Consider the following 12,140-nt stretch of genomic DNA (forward strand, 5'->3'; position numbering starts at 1 on the left):
TGGTGCCTTATCTGACTTTGCATACTGACAGTGTGACTGAGAATAGGTTTGACTGAGAATGGGCTTGCTTTCTCTGGAGATGAGCCAGCAAAAATTTGGTGTGTGCTCATCAAGACTTGGTTTGTTTGGGTTTTTTGTTTTTCTTCTTTCTAGGGGGACAGCTTGAGTTTCACTGTCCTTTTTTTTTTCTGGTTTGCAGTGCCAGGCTCCCACGCTGTCTCATTTGTTACATCTAGTCCAGCTTTTCTCTCTCCTCATGGTTTGCAGAGGGGAGAGATCTGTAGGGGCTGAGCCCTGCCTTCATGCCCTTGCACCAGGCAGCAGATTTGCAAACCTTGTGTAATTAGTTGCCACGTTTTGCTGACAAATCTCTCCCCAGTTTGAGGAGGTCTCCTTTTGCAGCAGAGAATGTTTCTGCTCTGGACACTGCTCTCAGCAAAGTTTAGCTGCTGCAGCCTTGACTTTTTCCATAAAATATGGAAATTGAAGTGAACCGTCTCCTTTTTCTCTGAGGTTTTCCTTTATGTCATCAGCATCTTCCCTGCTGAGCTCTGTAATTTTTTTAAGTGTTGGGGAGTGGGAAGGCTTGAGCAGTCATCTTCTTGCGGGGTCTTGGGAAGCAATGTGACCCCTGTGAAGGGTGTGCTAAGGGGTGCCTCTGGTGCAGTGCCTGGTTTTGGGTGGCTTTGTGAGGGCAAGAAGAGGATGCAGAACTAGTGGCAGATGTCCTGGCTCCTCTCAGTTCCTCTCTACTGTCCAACATCCTCCACTCCTTCCTCCATGGTCTCTGACCTTGTCTTGTCAGTGGCATGTTCTCCTTTTCCTGCAGAGGGATGGAAAGCAGCTTTATGCTCAACTTGAGAATATTTTTAGATGTAGAGAAGTTGGCCTGGTGACCGCAGCAGCCCGCCCTGCGTATAAAATACTTGGAAAACCCTTTCCATGACAGGGTGTTCCTCGTTTGTTCAGCTCCATAGCTTTGCTAGTGCTTCCGGATAGATGGCAATGGCACGGGCGGGTGCCTGTGCCACCTCCTTCCCTCCGCCGATGGGCTCCTTCGCTGAAGTGCATTTCATTCCTCAGCAGCGGAGACAGTGGGGGCCACGGGCCTCCGCAGAAACATTGCAGAACGGCTCAGGAATGCAGAGCTGGAGCCGCTCCATGTGCTGGCGGAGGCGGCACGCTCCTTGGTCCCTGCCTCCCACCCTGCACCACCAGCGTGGCTTTATGGCTCTGCAGGAGCAGGGCCCCTGCCCTCCGACTTCTCCTGGCCAAAACTGGACACGAATCCTGCCCCTAGGCTGCTCAGGTCTGTGTTTGAGAGCAGCCTGCTGCTGGTGTACCCCCTCCCAGGGGGACTGGAGCTGGCAGCACCGGGCAGGGATGCACAGACTCACCATTCGAGGAAGGCTGCCAGCACATTTTGCCCAAGAACCTTCCCAGGCCAGGCTGAGGATGCAAGATCAGCTTTCCCTGACAGCCATAATAGGAAGTCTGGTAGGAGCAAATGAATCTAAAAGAGGATAAGCAGATATGCATCCCACCAGTGCTCTTGCATCCTCCCATCACTGAAGTTTCAGGACAAGGCAGCCTGGGTCAGCAGAACAGGGACTCACTCTGTATGAGCAGGCACTCAGGGAGGGGAAAAGGCATGTCACTGCTGGAGAGCATCAGGCTGGGGCCAGGCAGGGACAGGGAATTCTGAGAAGGGCATGGAGCAATGAGGCAGGAGCAAAGGACTTGGGAGGGACCCTGAGGCGTTTGGCAACCTGGGAAAGCACTGAAAGCTGTTTCACAGTGGGTAGATCGCTCTTACCAGCTGCATCAGGCAAGTGGGGCACTTACATACGACCTCCTTTTACTTCTGCTACTTTTTTCAGCTTTTACCCCGCAATACAGATATTGCAATTCTGATTAGGTGTTACTAAAGCTGGTGTTTTGGAGCTCTGTTGGGGGGTGCTTGCTCTGAAGCTGCTCTATGCAATCCTTTAAGCCTGAGCTCTGCAACTGCCTGGAAGGGGGTTGCAGTGAGATGGGGGCTAGTCTCTTGTGCCATACCTGCAGTGAGAGGACAAGAGGAAACAGCCTTGAGACAGGGAAGGTTCAGATTAGATATCAGAAAAAAAAACCTCACTGTTAAGGTGATGAGGCATTGGAATAGGTTGCCCAGGGAGGTGGTGGTGTCACCATCCCTGGAGGTATTTATGAGGAATCTGGATCTGGTGCTGGGTGATATGATCTAGTGATGTAGGGGTTATTGTGGTAGTGCTATGTGGGTGGTTGGACTGGGTGATCTTCCAACCCTGATGATTCTAGATTGTATTATATGAAGCTGATCCTTCAAGGTGGAGCCTGCTTGAGTCCTTTTTCAGACGGCATGGCGGGGCTCTTGTATGCCCATGCAGTGAGACCTGTCACAGGTGGTCCCTTGCCATCCTGTGCATTGTCCTGTGCCCTGGGTTGGTGTGGTATCCACTGCCACGGACCCTGATCTCATGAGCACACCTTGGGTGTGAGTGGTGCTTTTCCCAGGTAATTGCATTTAATGTGTGAATTCAATGCCTGGTGCCCTAATCTTGCCTCCTCGTGCAGCTTCTGGCTTTTCTGTCCCTCTGTGCTCAGGCTGCCTGTCAGCACCGTCTGCTGGTGACATGAGGGGTCCTGATAGCTGGGGCAGGGCCCTGCCACCTCTGGGTCACAGCTTGGTTTTCCTCTTGTGGCTTCTGTGTCATGGCAGGTTTAATTATAACCCCTTCCATCATGCCCTCACAGCTTATCTAGTGTGCTCCCTCATGCTCACTTCCTCTCCCTGGCAGTATCTCTGGTGGGTACCAGCTGCTGTCATTCCCACAAGGCAAGTAAAATTGGCTTTAGGACCTTAGGACGAGGAGGTGGGGGTCCCAGTGCTGGTCTCAGGCCCCAGGGTCTGGAAGGGGACCTCTCACTGGCTCGCCAGCACAGGCTGCAGCCCTTGCTTGCTGCTGGAAGCTGAATCCTGGCTTTCAGGTGCTGCCAAAGGAGGAGGGAGCAAGCACGCTGCACACTGGTGGGGTCAGCAGTCAGAGCTCACCCGTCTGTCTCCTCCGGCAGGTGACGCAGGAGTGGGGACAGCCCAGCCGCCACCATGGTTGCCCTCTCGCTGAAGATCAGCATCGGCAATGTGGTGAAGACGATGCAGTTTGAGCCCTCCACCATGGTGTACGATGCCTGCCGCATGATCCGTGAGCGGGTGCCTGAGGCACAGATAGGACAATGTAAGTCCATGGTGGGACTGGCTGCCATGCCAGGGCTGCCTTGGCTTAGCTCCTGGCATTTCATTCGTCTCCCTTTTCTTTTCTGTCTGTGCCTCTCTGGCACTTTTCCAGAGAAGTGGTGGGGTGGGGGGAGTGTAGTCCGAGTCCTCTTGCCCAGCTGATGTGAGGGTCTGAGTTTCTCAGACTCCCTCCTCAGCACCTCAGAAGAACGTTTGTGTGTTTAGAAGTTAGGAAACCACATTTGGAAGTGAAATAACTCTAAGCAATTTGAGTCTGCTGCCCTTTCTGTCTCTGCTCTTCTGTCCTACTTACATTCATCACCACTAGCTAGGGCTACGTGGGTTTAAACAGTTGCAGGGGTCATAGCAAACATTAATAAACCATTTCAGTTAATTTTTTCTTACTTGGGATATATATATATAATCTCCACTGGGTCTGTCTCCCATTGGCAGCCCTCTGCCAGACCCCTGCTGGTGCTCCATTACCTTTCTAGGCTGCCTCAGCTCCAGTATTTTCTTGCTGCCGCTAGACTCACAATTTAGATTATGGCTCATGGGCTCATGATGTGACTCACACCCACGCGGATGTGGCCTGTCCCCATCATGGATGGGGGGGTTGGAGCTCTGGGACGCTGTCTCAGGGGTTCTCCTGAGTCCCTGCAACCCCCAAAAGCAGCTGTGCCATGGAGGAGAGACAGCAAAGTGGAGGTCAAGAGTCGTGGGAAGAGGAGGGGGAGTGCAGCGACATCTGGGAGCAGCACATTCCTTGAGGTTCAAAGGAAATGCCTTCTCACACCATGCCCAGCTGGTCAGCAGTCCAGCAGACTATGGCTTTCAGTTTCAGCAAGGGACTGGATGTCTTTGGATATGCAGGGCTGTAGTGGTGTTGGAAGGAGCATTGCATTTCCTGCTCCTGGGTGTGAGCCAGCCTGTTTATAAAAAAAGCACCAAGGGGAAGGCCTTAAAGGGAACTTCTTATTCCTGCGTTCCTTTTCAGTTGCTCACAGCCTTTCTTTTCCTATGTGTTCCTAGCAGCTTTTACTTCTCTTTGCTCTCCTTACACACAGGCACTCGGGCTCCTTTTTAGAGCTGCCCTGGTTTTTTGTCACCTTTGGGCTGGGAGAGCTTCGGTGTAAGTTTCCAGCTCTGTTCTTGCTCTGTCTCAGGAAGTGCCTCTCCCTGCCCAACCCATGGATCTGGGGCAAGCTGCTCAGTTTTCTGTGCTTTGGATTTATCCTCTTGGAATTTGCTTTGAAAACAGTTTGGTTTTTTGTTGGTTTTTTTTTACTTCAAAAATAAAATGGCAAGCTTTCATGATTTTTTTGCTCCCTGTTTAGTAGGATCCTAACAGCAGTGTTAGCCAGGCAGGCGCAGGGCGGCTCAGGAATTTGTCCCTCCCCAAAGAGAGCTGCCAACAAGATGACGAGTTATAAACATAGCCAACCAAGACAGCCTGCGGCGCAGGATTGTTGCAGAGGTGGAGAAGGACCTTTCAGGGCAAAGCCAGGCGTGGTCCTGGCCTCTTGCTACATAAAAACGGGCCTGTCCCTGTGGGTCTGAGCTGGGGAGACGCTGCCCAGCCTGCAGCAGCAGCCCTTTCACCAGGTACCCCACCCTGAGGGAGCAGGATTTGGTGAAAATTTACTCACCACCTCTGAGACTTTGTAAGCCTTGAGCCCGTTCTCATTCAGTCTCCTTTTCTGCAAAAAAAAAGGAATCTCAGCTCCTCTAGTCCCTCACACCAAGGTTTCAAATTGTACTGTGTCCTGAGCAGACCCTACCATTAGAGAGTACTCAAAATGTGGATTACCTAGATTTTATAAACCAGTTCCCAGCACCCTTCCTGGTGATCCCCAGCATTTTTACTACCTTACTTTCACTACTATTACACATTGCACTGAAGATTTCAGAGAGCTGTCAGCCGCAACTGCAAGCTCTTCCTTCTGTTGTGTCTGTCAGTTCCAAGTTCAACGTTGCGTAGGCATGCTGCAGATGATTTTTTCCACAGATAACTGTGGTAAAACCTCAGAGCTTGCGTGCCAACTTTGTTTGTTTGTCATTAGGTTTGGGCTCCAGCCTTCACAGGGCTGCTGTACTTCACACACTGGGTTGCACCAGTGCATGTCCCTGGGCACAGAGTGGCATTGTTGTGGCCCTATGCTTCTCAGAACTACCCTGTTAGAGACTGTACCTGTTTTTCAGCCAATGATTTTGGGCTCTTCCTCTCGGATGAAGACCCAAAGAAAGGGATCTGGCTGGAGGCTGGGAAGGCTCTGGACTACTACATGCTTCGTAATGGGGTAAGTATCCATCCCACATCCTTCCAGCTGCATCCTTTGCCCCATGGTCGGATGTCTTGCTCACAGCGTGGAGATGGTGTGGGTGCCTGCTGTGCTGCCTTGCACTGTGCCCTGCAGCTCGCCCTGTCTCCCCCACTATTGCACTAGGCAGGGGGGAGCTGTTGGCCTGATGGTGAGATGTGGGTGCCCTGCACTGGTGCCACTGCTGTAGCTGTGCTCTGCTGTGCCTGCAGGATACCATGGAGTACAAGAAGAAGCAGCGGCCCCTGAAGATCCGCATGCTGGATGGGACAGTGAAAACAGTGATGGTGGATGACTCCAAAACTGTCACGGACATGCTCATGACGATATGTGCCCGGATTGGTGAGGAGAGGACAGCAACAGGGGGATACAAGGGAGGTGGGGAGAGAATGGCAGAATCTGACAGGCTTCTGGGGGAGCAGCAGCAGCTCTGTGGCAGATGGCCTGGCAGCAGGGGTATCTGGGGGATGCATGACACAAGGGGGGGGACATTGCTCTGCACCCCTGCGTTGCTCCATGCTCTGTGCTTGGCAGAACATCCTTCTGAGTTTGGTTCTCTGCTCTCCTGCAGGCATCACCAACTATGATGAGTACTCACTTGTACGGGAGATCATGGAAGAGAAGAAGGAAGAGGTTACTGGCACCCTCAAGAAGGACAAGACCTTGCTGCGAGATGAGAAGAAGATGGAAAAGCTCAAGCAGAAGTTGCACACAGATGATGAGTGTAGGTGCTTGGATGTTCTGGGAATGGGGTCAGCCTGTGCCAACGGCCTTGCGGGAGGGGAGGAGGGACCCCTGTGAGGGGGAAGAGGGTGTGGAGATAAACATGTGGATGAAGGAACATTTGTCCACACTTCCTAGAATAACTCCTGCTTGGGGATGCAGGGCAGACAGGTGAGAGCTGGGATACATCAGGCAGACATGCATTTCTCACTCAGCATAAGCAGCCCCAGGGCCAGGACCAGCCATGCCTTGGTGCCTGTCCCTGCTCACAGCCTGGCATTGTCTGCAGTGAACTGGCTGGATCACGGCCGGACCCTGCGTGAGCAAGGCATCGATGACAATGAAACTCTGCTGCTGCGGCGCAAGTTCTTCTACTCTGATCAGAACGTGGACTCGAGAGATCCTGTGCAGCTCAACCTGCTCTACGTGCAGGTACAGCTTCCCAGAGCACCTGGTTCCACTGCCTCCTGCCAGCCCCTGACAAGTCTGGTGGCTGAAGGTTTTGTCAGGAGCCATGATGGGGAAGTACTTTGGGATGCCCAGTTATGACCTGGGTAAGAGCCAGCACTGGCAATCCCAGCTGTGTCCTCTGGGTATTCCAGAGCTCCTCAGGGAATCCCATGTCAGCTCTGCCTGGTAGGAATCATCCTGAAATCCTGCTACTGTTCCTCTCCCAGGCTTGATGCCTGTAGGTAGCAACCTGGTCCTACATACTCCTGTTTTTCAGAGCCACTTCTTTTAAGTCTGTAAAACAATGTCATGCTTGATATAGAGAAGAGCAGTGACAGGGCTGTATGGCTGCCCAGCCCACAATGGTGTCTTCTATTCCCAAACAGGCTCGTGACGACATTCTGAACGGTTCCCACCCTGTCTCCTTTGACAAAGCCTGTGAGTTTGCTGGCCACCAGTGCCAGATCCAGTTTGGGCCATACAACGAGCAGAAGCACAAGCCGGGCTTTCTGGAGTAAGTGTCTTGAGGAGCCCCTGGGCTTGTCTTGAGGCAGCTGGGGCAGCTTGGCAGCACCCAGTGCCACACTGCCTTGTGGGGCTCTGGGGGTTTGGGTGCCTCTGGTGCAATCCCTCTCCTCCCCACAGCACAGTGCCCAAGCATAGGGAGCCACACCAACTATGAGGGCTGCCCCATCCTCTGGCAGCCCTGTAGGTACATGCAGTCAGTCTGCTGGTCTGCAGTGATGCCACACAAAGGGCTGCATTATCAGCACCTTTACCCCACTCTTAACTAGGACAACTCCAAGGACAGCTTTCATAGCTGCAGCAATTTCTCCCACATTCTTACTGCTTCCAAAAACTTCAGCTTATGCTCTAGCATGGGCTTGTCTGCGGCTTTCGGTTGGAGTTGTTCATAGTCAAGGACAGACACTGGCTTTGGGCTCTGCTGCTAACAACTCACTTGGCTGTCTGTTGGCAGGCTCAAGGATTTCCTGCCCAAGGAGTACATCAAACAGAAAGGAGAACGCAAGATCTTCTTGGTATGTGCAGTGGGGAGGTTGAGATCTGGACTTTTTGTTCCTCCTCACTAAAGTTTGAGGCGCTCCTGTCTGAGGAGGCAGCACACACCAGTCTGGTGGGTGAGAAACAGGAGCAGGAGCTGTAGGTGGGCAGACAAGGCAGCTCCTGAGGTCTCAGAGATCAGAGCTGGTTCAGGGGATGCTGGTGGGTCAGGAAGAGCCCGGAAGGGCTGTGCAATGGTGTCAAGGCAGGACTGTGGATCTGGTGCAATGTTCTGTCTTTGCTGTTGCAGGCCCACAAGAGCTGTGGGAACATGAGTGAGATTGAAGCCAAAGTTCGCTATGTGAAACTTGCCCGTTCCCTCAAGACCTATGGGGTCTCCTTCTTTTTGGTCAAGGTACAGTAGCAGCCCCCGTGTTCCCACTTCAGACTCACCAAAATTCTGTTTCTTCAGCATCCATCTGTTGTGTCTCCAGCTGCTTCCCCTCAGCCTATGTTGCTCCAGGTTTTTTTGCATCTCCCCTGTTGCATTTCCCTGTGCACGGCCTTCCTACTCCTTGGTTCATGCTTTTTCTTGTTGTCAAGCTACATGTGATAGTTGTCACTACTGGAAGGTGTGGCCTTGTGGGTGTTTTGGTAGCTATGGCAGACCTCAGATACCTCTGCCTCTGTGGATCCATCTTGGGGTTAGCCCACAGACCTTCTGTTATGGCCCACAGGAGAAGATGAAGGGAAAGAACAAGCTGGTGCCACGGCTGCTGGGGATCACCAAGGAGTGTGTGATGCGTGTGGATGAGAAGACCAAGGAAGTGATTCAGGAATGGAGCCTGACCAACATCAAGCGTTGGGCAGCCTCGCCCAAGAGCTTCACTCTGGTAGGGACCAGCAGTGGTCTCCCATGCCTCCTTCCCACTGTAGGGGGGCTGCTCTCACTCCAGCCCCTCTCACAGCTGTTGCTCCATGGTGGCACAGCCTTGCCCTCCTCTGGTGCCTCTCTCAGAGCTTGCTTTGAAGGCTGGTGCTTGGGTGCTTAGTGCATACCAGAGGGGCTCAGGACGGCTGCCAGTGCCCTTCTCTGGTGCTACCCTGTGCCCTGCTGTTGCAGGATTTTGGAGATTACCAGGATGGTTACTACTCAGTGCAGACGACAGAAGGGGAACAGATCGCCCAGCTGATTGCTGGCTACATTGATATCATCCTCAAAAAGGTAAGGCTGTGCTGAGAAGGGCACTGATAGCACCTTTCCAGAGGGACATACAGAATGTGCCTTCCAGCTGCCTCCAAACAGCTTTGGCAGACAGTACTGCTGGGAAAGCTGGAGGCAGGGCAAGGGGACCCTGTTACCCTGGTATACTGTCTGGGCTGCAGGAGAAAGGGAGGGCTTGGGGGTATAATTTTCTCTTTCCCTTTGCAGAAAAAGAGCAAAGACCACTTTGGACTGGAGGGTGATGAGGAGTCCACAATGCTGGAAGACTCTGTGTCTCCAAAGAAGTAAGTCTTCCAGGAACAAGGGAGCTGCCAAACACAAGTTAAATGGAGAGTGTGCTCCAGTAAAGCTTGCAACACAGCAAGGAGGAAGAGCTGCCATGCCTGCGTTGTAGGCATTTCTTCACCTGGTATTTCTCCCCATTTCAGGTCGACAGTCGTGCAGCAGCAGTTTAACCGTGTAGGCAAGGCAGAGCTGGGCTCAGTGGCCCTGCCAGCCATCATGAGGACTGGGGCTGGAGGGCCAGAAAACTTCCAGGTGGGCACGATGCCACAGCCTCAGCTGCAAATCACCAGTGGCCAGATGCACCGAGGGCACATGCCTCCCCTGGTAAGCTCTTCTTGTGCTCACCATGAGGCACAAACTCAGAGAGGTGACTGTCAGTCTTGTGTAGACCAATCTCTTTGGGTCCATGACCAAGCATTGTCTTGCTGTGGAGAGCAGGGGCTTTGTGCCACTGGCTTTGTGTGCTTGCTGGCTTGGCTGAGCTGGCATCCTCCTACACCTTCTCTGCAAACTTGAGCTACACTTCAGCGTTTTATTCTGGCTAGGGACTGCAGCCTCTCATTTCAGATCATGACTGGACAGCCCACTAGGTCTGTGGTTTGCAGCAAAACCCAATGCCATGTTTTGGTGCCCCCATCTCCTGTGCAGTTGGAAGAGCACTTGGAAAAGGCCACGGATAGGCCGATTTCTTTTGCCCCATGCAGTGTGTTGTGGGTGCTTGCTGTGAAAGCCTTGTGGGATCTCACAACATCTTCTCCCGCTCCCCAAGAACTGCTTAACTGTCAGACGTAGTTGTAACCATGTTGGGGTGAGGCATTTTCCAGTGGGAGTTGCAGAGGGGAAAATCCCTTTTTGCTAAGTGCATCTCACTCTAGGTGACCTACCTAGAGCAGTGCCATCAGCAGCACATTGCAGGGGAGCATTTGAGCAAAATATGTAATCCTAGATTCCAAGCCTTTTGCATATCTCACTCATTATGTCTCTGTGTTGCAGACCTCAGCCCAGCAGGCCCTGACCGGCACTATCAACTCCAGCATGCAGGCTGTGCATGCAGCCCAGGCCACGCTGGACGACTTTGAGACCTTGCCACCTCTTGGGCAGGATGCTGTGAGTGCTGGGTGAAGGTGGGATGCTGGGGGTGGACCTTGCTGGAAGCTGGGCTGGGTGAGGCTGGCCGCATTCCCAGAAGAAGTGTTCACAGCTCCTGGTGCTTGAAAAGAGATGGGGTTTTATCCCACTCTGTGGGCAGACATGGAGGGGACACTTGGTCATGTTTGGTCAGAGTGGACCAGAGAATTTGGGTGATTACAGGTCTTCCCACTCTTTTCTTTATATCCTCTTTCTTGCATTTCTCTCTGAGTATGTGTGCAGCTACCCACCACTTCTGCCACCTTCTCCTGATCCTGTTCTCCCCACTCAGGCATCAAAAGCTTGGCGCAAAAACAAGATGGATGAGTCAAAACATGAGATCCACTCCCAAGTGGATGCCATAACTGCTGGCACGGCCTCAGTCGTCAACCTCACTGCAGGTATATGGAGAGTTGGAGTAGAGGGATGCCCCATTTCAGTAAAACACTTGGTCTCTCTTGTCTGGCTGAAAGACTCCCTTCTGCTCCCTGAAAGGAAAACCACATCAGTGACAGTTGTGGGGATGTTCTTGGAGCATATCCCATCCTGACTCCTCTCTTCCCTGTGCAGGGGATCCAGCAGACACAGACTACACTGCTGTGGGCTGCGCCGTCACCACCATCTCTTCCAACCTGACGGAGATGTCTAAGGGTGTGAAGCTTCTGGCTGCGCTGATGGAGGACGAAGGAGGGAACGGACGGCAGCTTCTGCAGGCAGCCAAGAACCTGGCGAGCGCCGTCTCAGACCTGCTGAAAACAGCACAGCCTGCCAGCGCTGAGGTGGGGAGCTGGAGGGGCTGTGGGACCGAGAGGAAGGGGGAAGCCAAGGGAAACCACTGAGTGAAATTTTAAGGCTTGCTCATGAGCCTTGTGTTGGTTTTGCTTTGTTCCTTGCAGCCTCGCCAGAATCTCTTGCAGGCTGCTGGCCTGGTGGGGCAAACCAGCGGGGAGCTGTTGCAGCAGATAGGGGAGAGTGACACTGATCCCCGGTTCCAGGTGAGTGCACCCAGCAGCAGCCAAGGACAGCCACTCCGTAAAACTATCGGCCTTTGCACAGGAACTCACAGGAGGAGCCCAAGCTGAACATTCACCAGTGCCCAGTGGTGAGGGAGGGGACAGACCATTGCCCATCTGTCTCTAGAGTGATATAACAGCTCTTATCTTGTGGATTCTATGTAGATCCCAGAAAACCGGTGTGCTTGGATCCTGCCTTCCTCTGAACCAAAGACGGTAAAACAGGCCTGGCTTGGCTTGGTGGTCCCTGCCATCTCCAGTGTGAAGGGGGCTCCTCTGGGAACTATAATCTGAAATCTTTGGAGAAGGGCTCTTGCAAAATTCTGCTTTTCTGGTGGTTGGATCTCAGAAGTCCATGCACTCGGGTTGCTGCTGGAGCAACTGCTGCTCTGGAGATCACCCCTTGCAGCTACCTCAGCTCCTGCCTGCTGCTCCCTGCCTGTGGGAGCTGCCTGCCTGACCCCATCAGAGACCCAGTATGGGTGAAGCCTTGTGTGGCAGGGTTTTTAGATGAGCTGACTGCCAACTGACTTGCTTTCCCATGATTGCTTCTGCCAGCACAAAGGAGGTAGCACTGTGCTGGGGAGGACAATCCAGGCGTATTATAGTCCAAAATACTCCAGAAGGAAGGGGTTTCTGCTCATGGCAGCCACACAGATTCAACTGAGTGGAGAAGCCTTGAAAGATACCCAAGGGGAGCAGAAAATCTAGGAGCAGGGCAGAAAGTCATGTTGGCCATG

At 52.9% G+C, this 12,140-nt stretch overlaps 1 protein-coding gene across 3 annotated transcripts in view; it reads left to right on the top strand.

The window, feature by feature from the left end:
- The window catches only part of TLN1 (talin 1), a 34,718-nt gene that overhangs the window by 3,054 nt on the left and 19,524 nt on the right, over window positions 1–12,140 (top strand). Inside the window, exons 2-18 of one of the 3 annotated variants that reach the window (XM_064405586.1) lie at window positions 3,091–3,254; window positions 5,456–5,553; window positions 5,787–5,916; window positions 6,146–6,298; window positions 6,587–6,729; window positions 7,134–7,261; window positions 7,727–7,787; window positions 8,060–8,164; window positions 8,487–8,642; window positions 8,873–8,974; window positions 9,182–9,258; window positions 9,403–9,583; window positions 10,253–10,366; window positions 10,680–10,788; window positions 10,958–11,166; window positions 11,284–11,382; window positions 11,566–11,616. In XM_064405586.1, the coding sequence (XP_064261656.1) occupies window positions 3,125–3,254; window positions 5,456–5,553; window positions 5,787–5,916; window positions 6,146–6,298; window positions 6,587–6,729; window positions 7,134–7,261; window positions 7,727–7,787; window positions 8,060–8,164; window positions 8,487–8,642; window positions 8,873–8,974; window positions 9,182–9,258; window positions 9,403–9,583; window positions 10,253–10,366; window positions 10,680–10,788; window positions 10,958–11,166; window positions 11,284–11,382; window positions 11,566–11,616 (2,046 nt within the window). In that variant the 5' untranslated portion in view covers window positions 3,091–3,124. Of the gene's footprint in view, window positions 1–3,086; window positions 3,255–5,455; window positions 5,554–5,786; window positions 5,917–6,145; window positions 6,299–6,586; window positions 6,730–7,133; window positions 7,262–7,726; window positions 7,788–8,059; window positions 8,165–8,486; window positions 8,643–8,872; window positions 8,975–9,181; window positions 9,259–9,402; window positions 9,584–10,252; window positions 10,367–10,679; window positions 10,789–10,957; window positions 11,167–11,283; window positions 11,383–11,565; window positions 11,617–12,140 lie in introns of all 3 variants that reach the window. The other 2 variants (XM_064405587.1, XM_064405588.1) reach the window with 2 other exon arrangements.

Source organism: Passer domesticus, chromosome Z (genome assembly GCF_036417665.1).
Source record: "Passer domesticus isolate bPasDom1 chromosome Z, bPasDom1.hap1, whole genome shotgun sequence".
Classification (NCBI taxonomy): Eukaryota; Metazoa; Chordata; class Aves; order Passeriformes; family Passeridae; genus Passer; species Passer domesticus.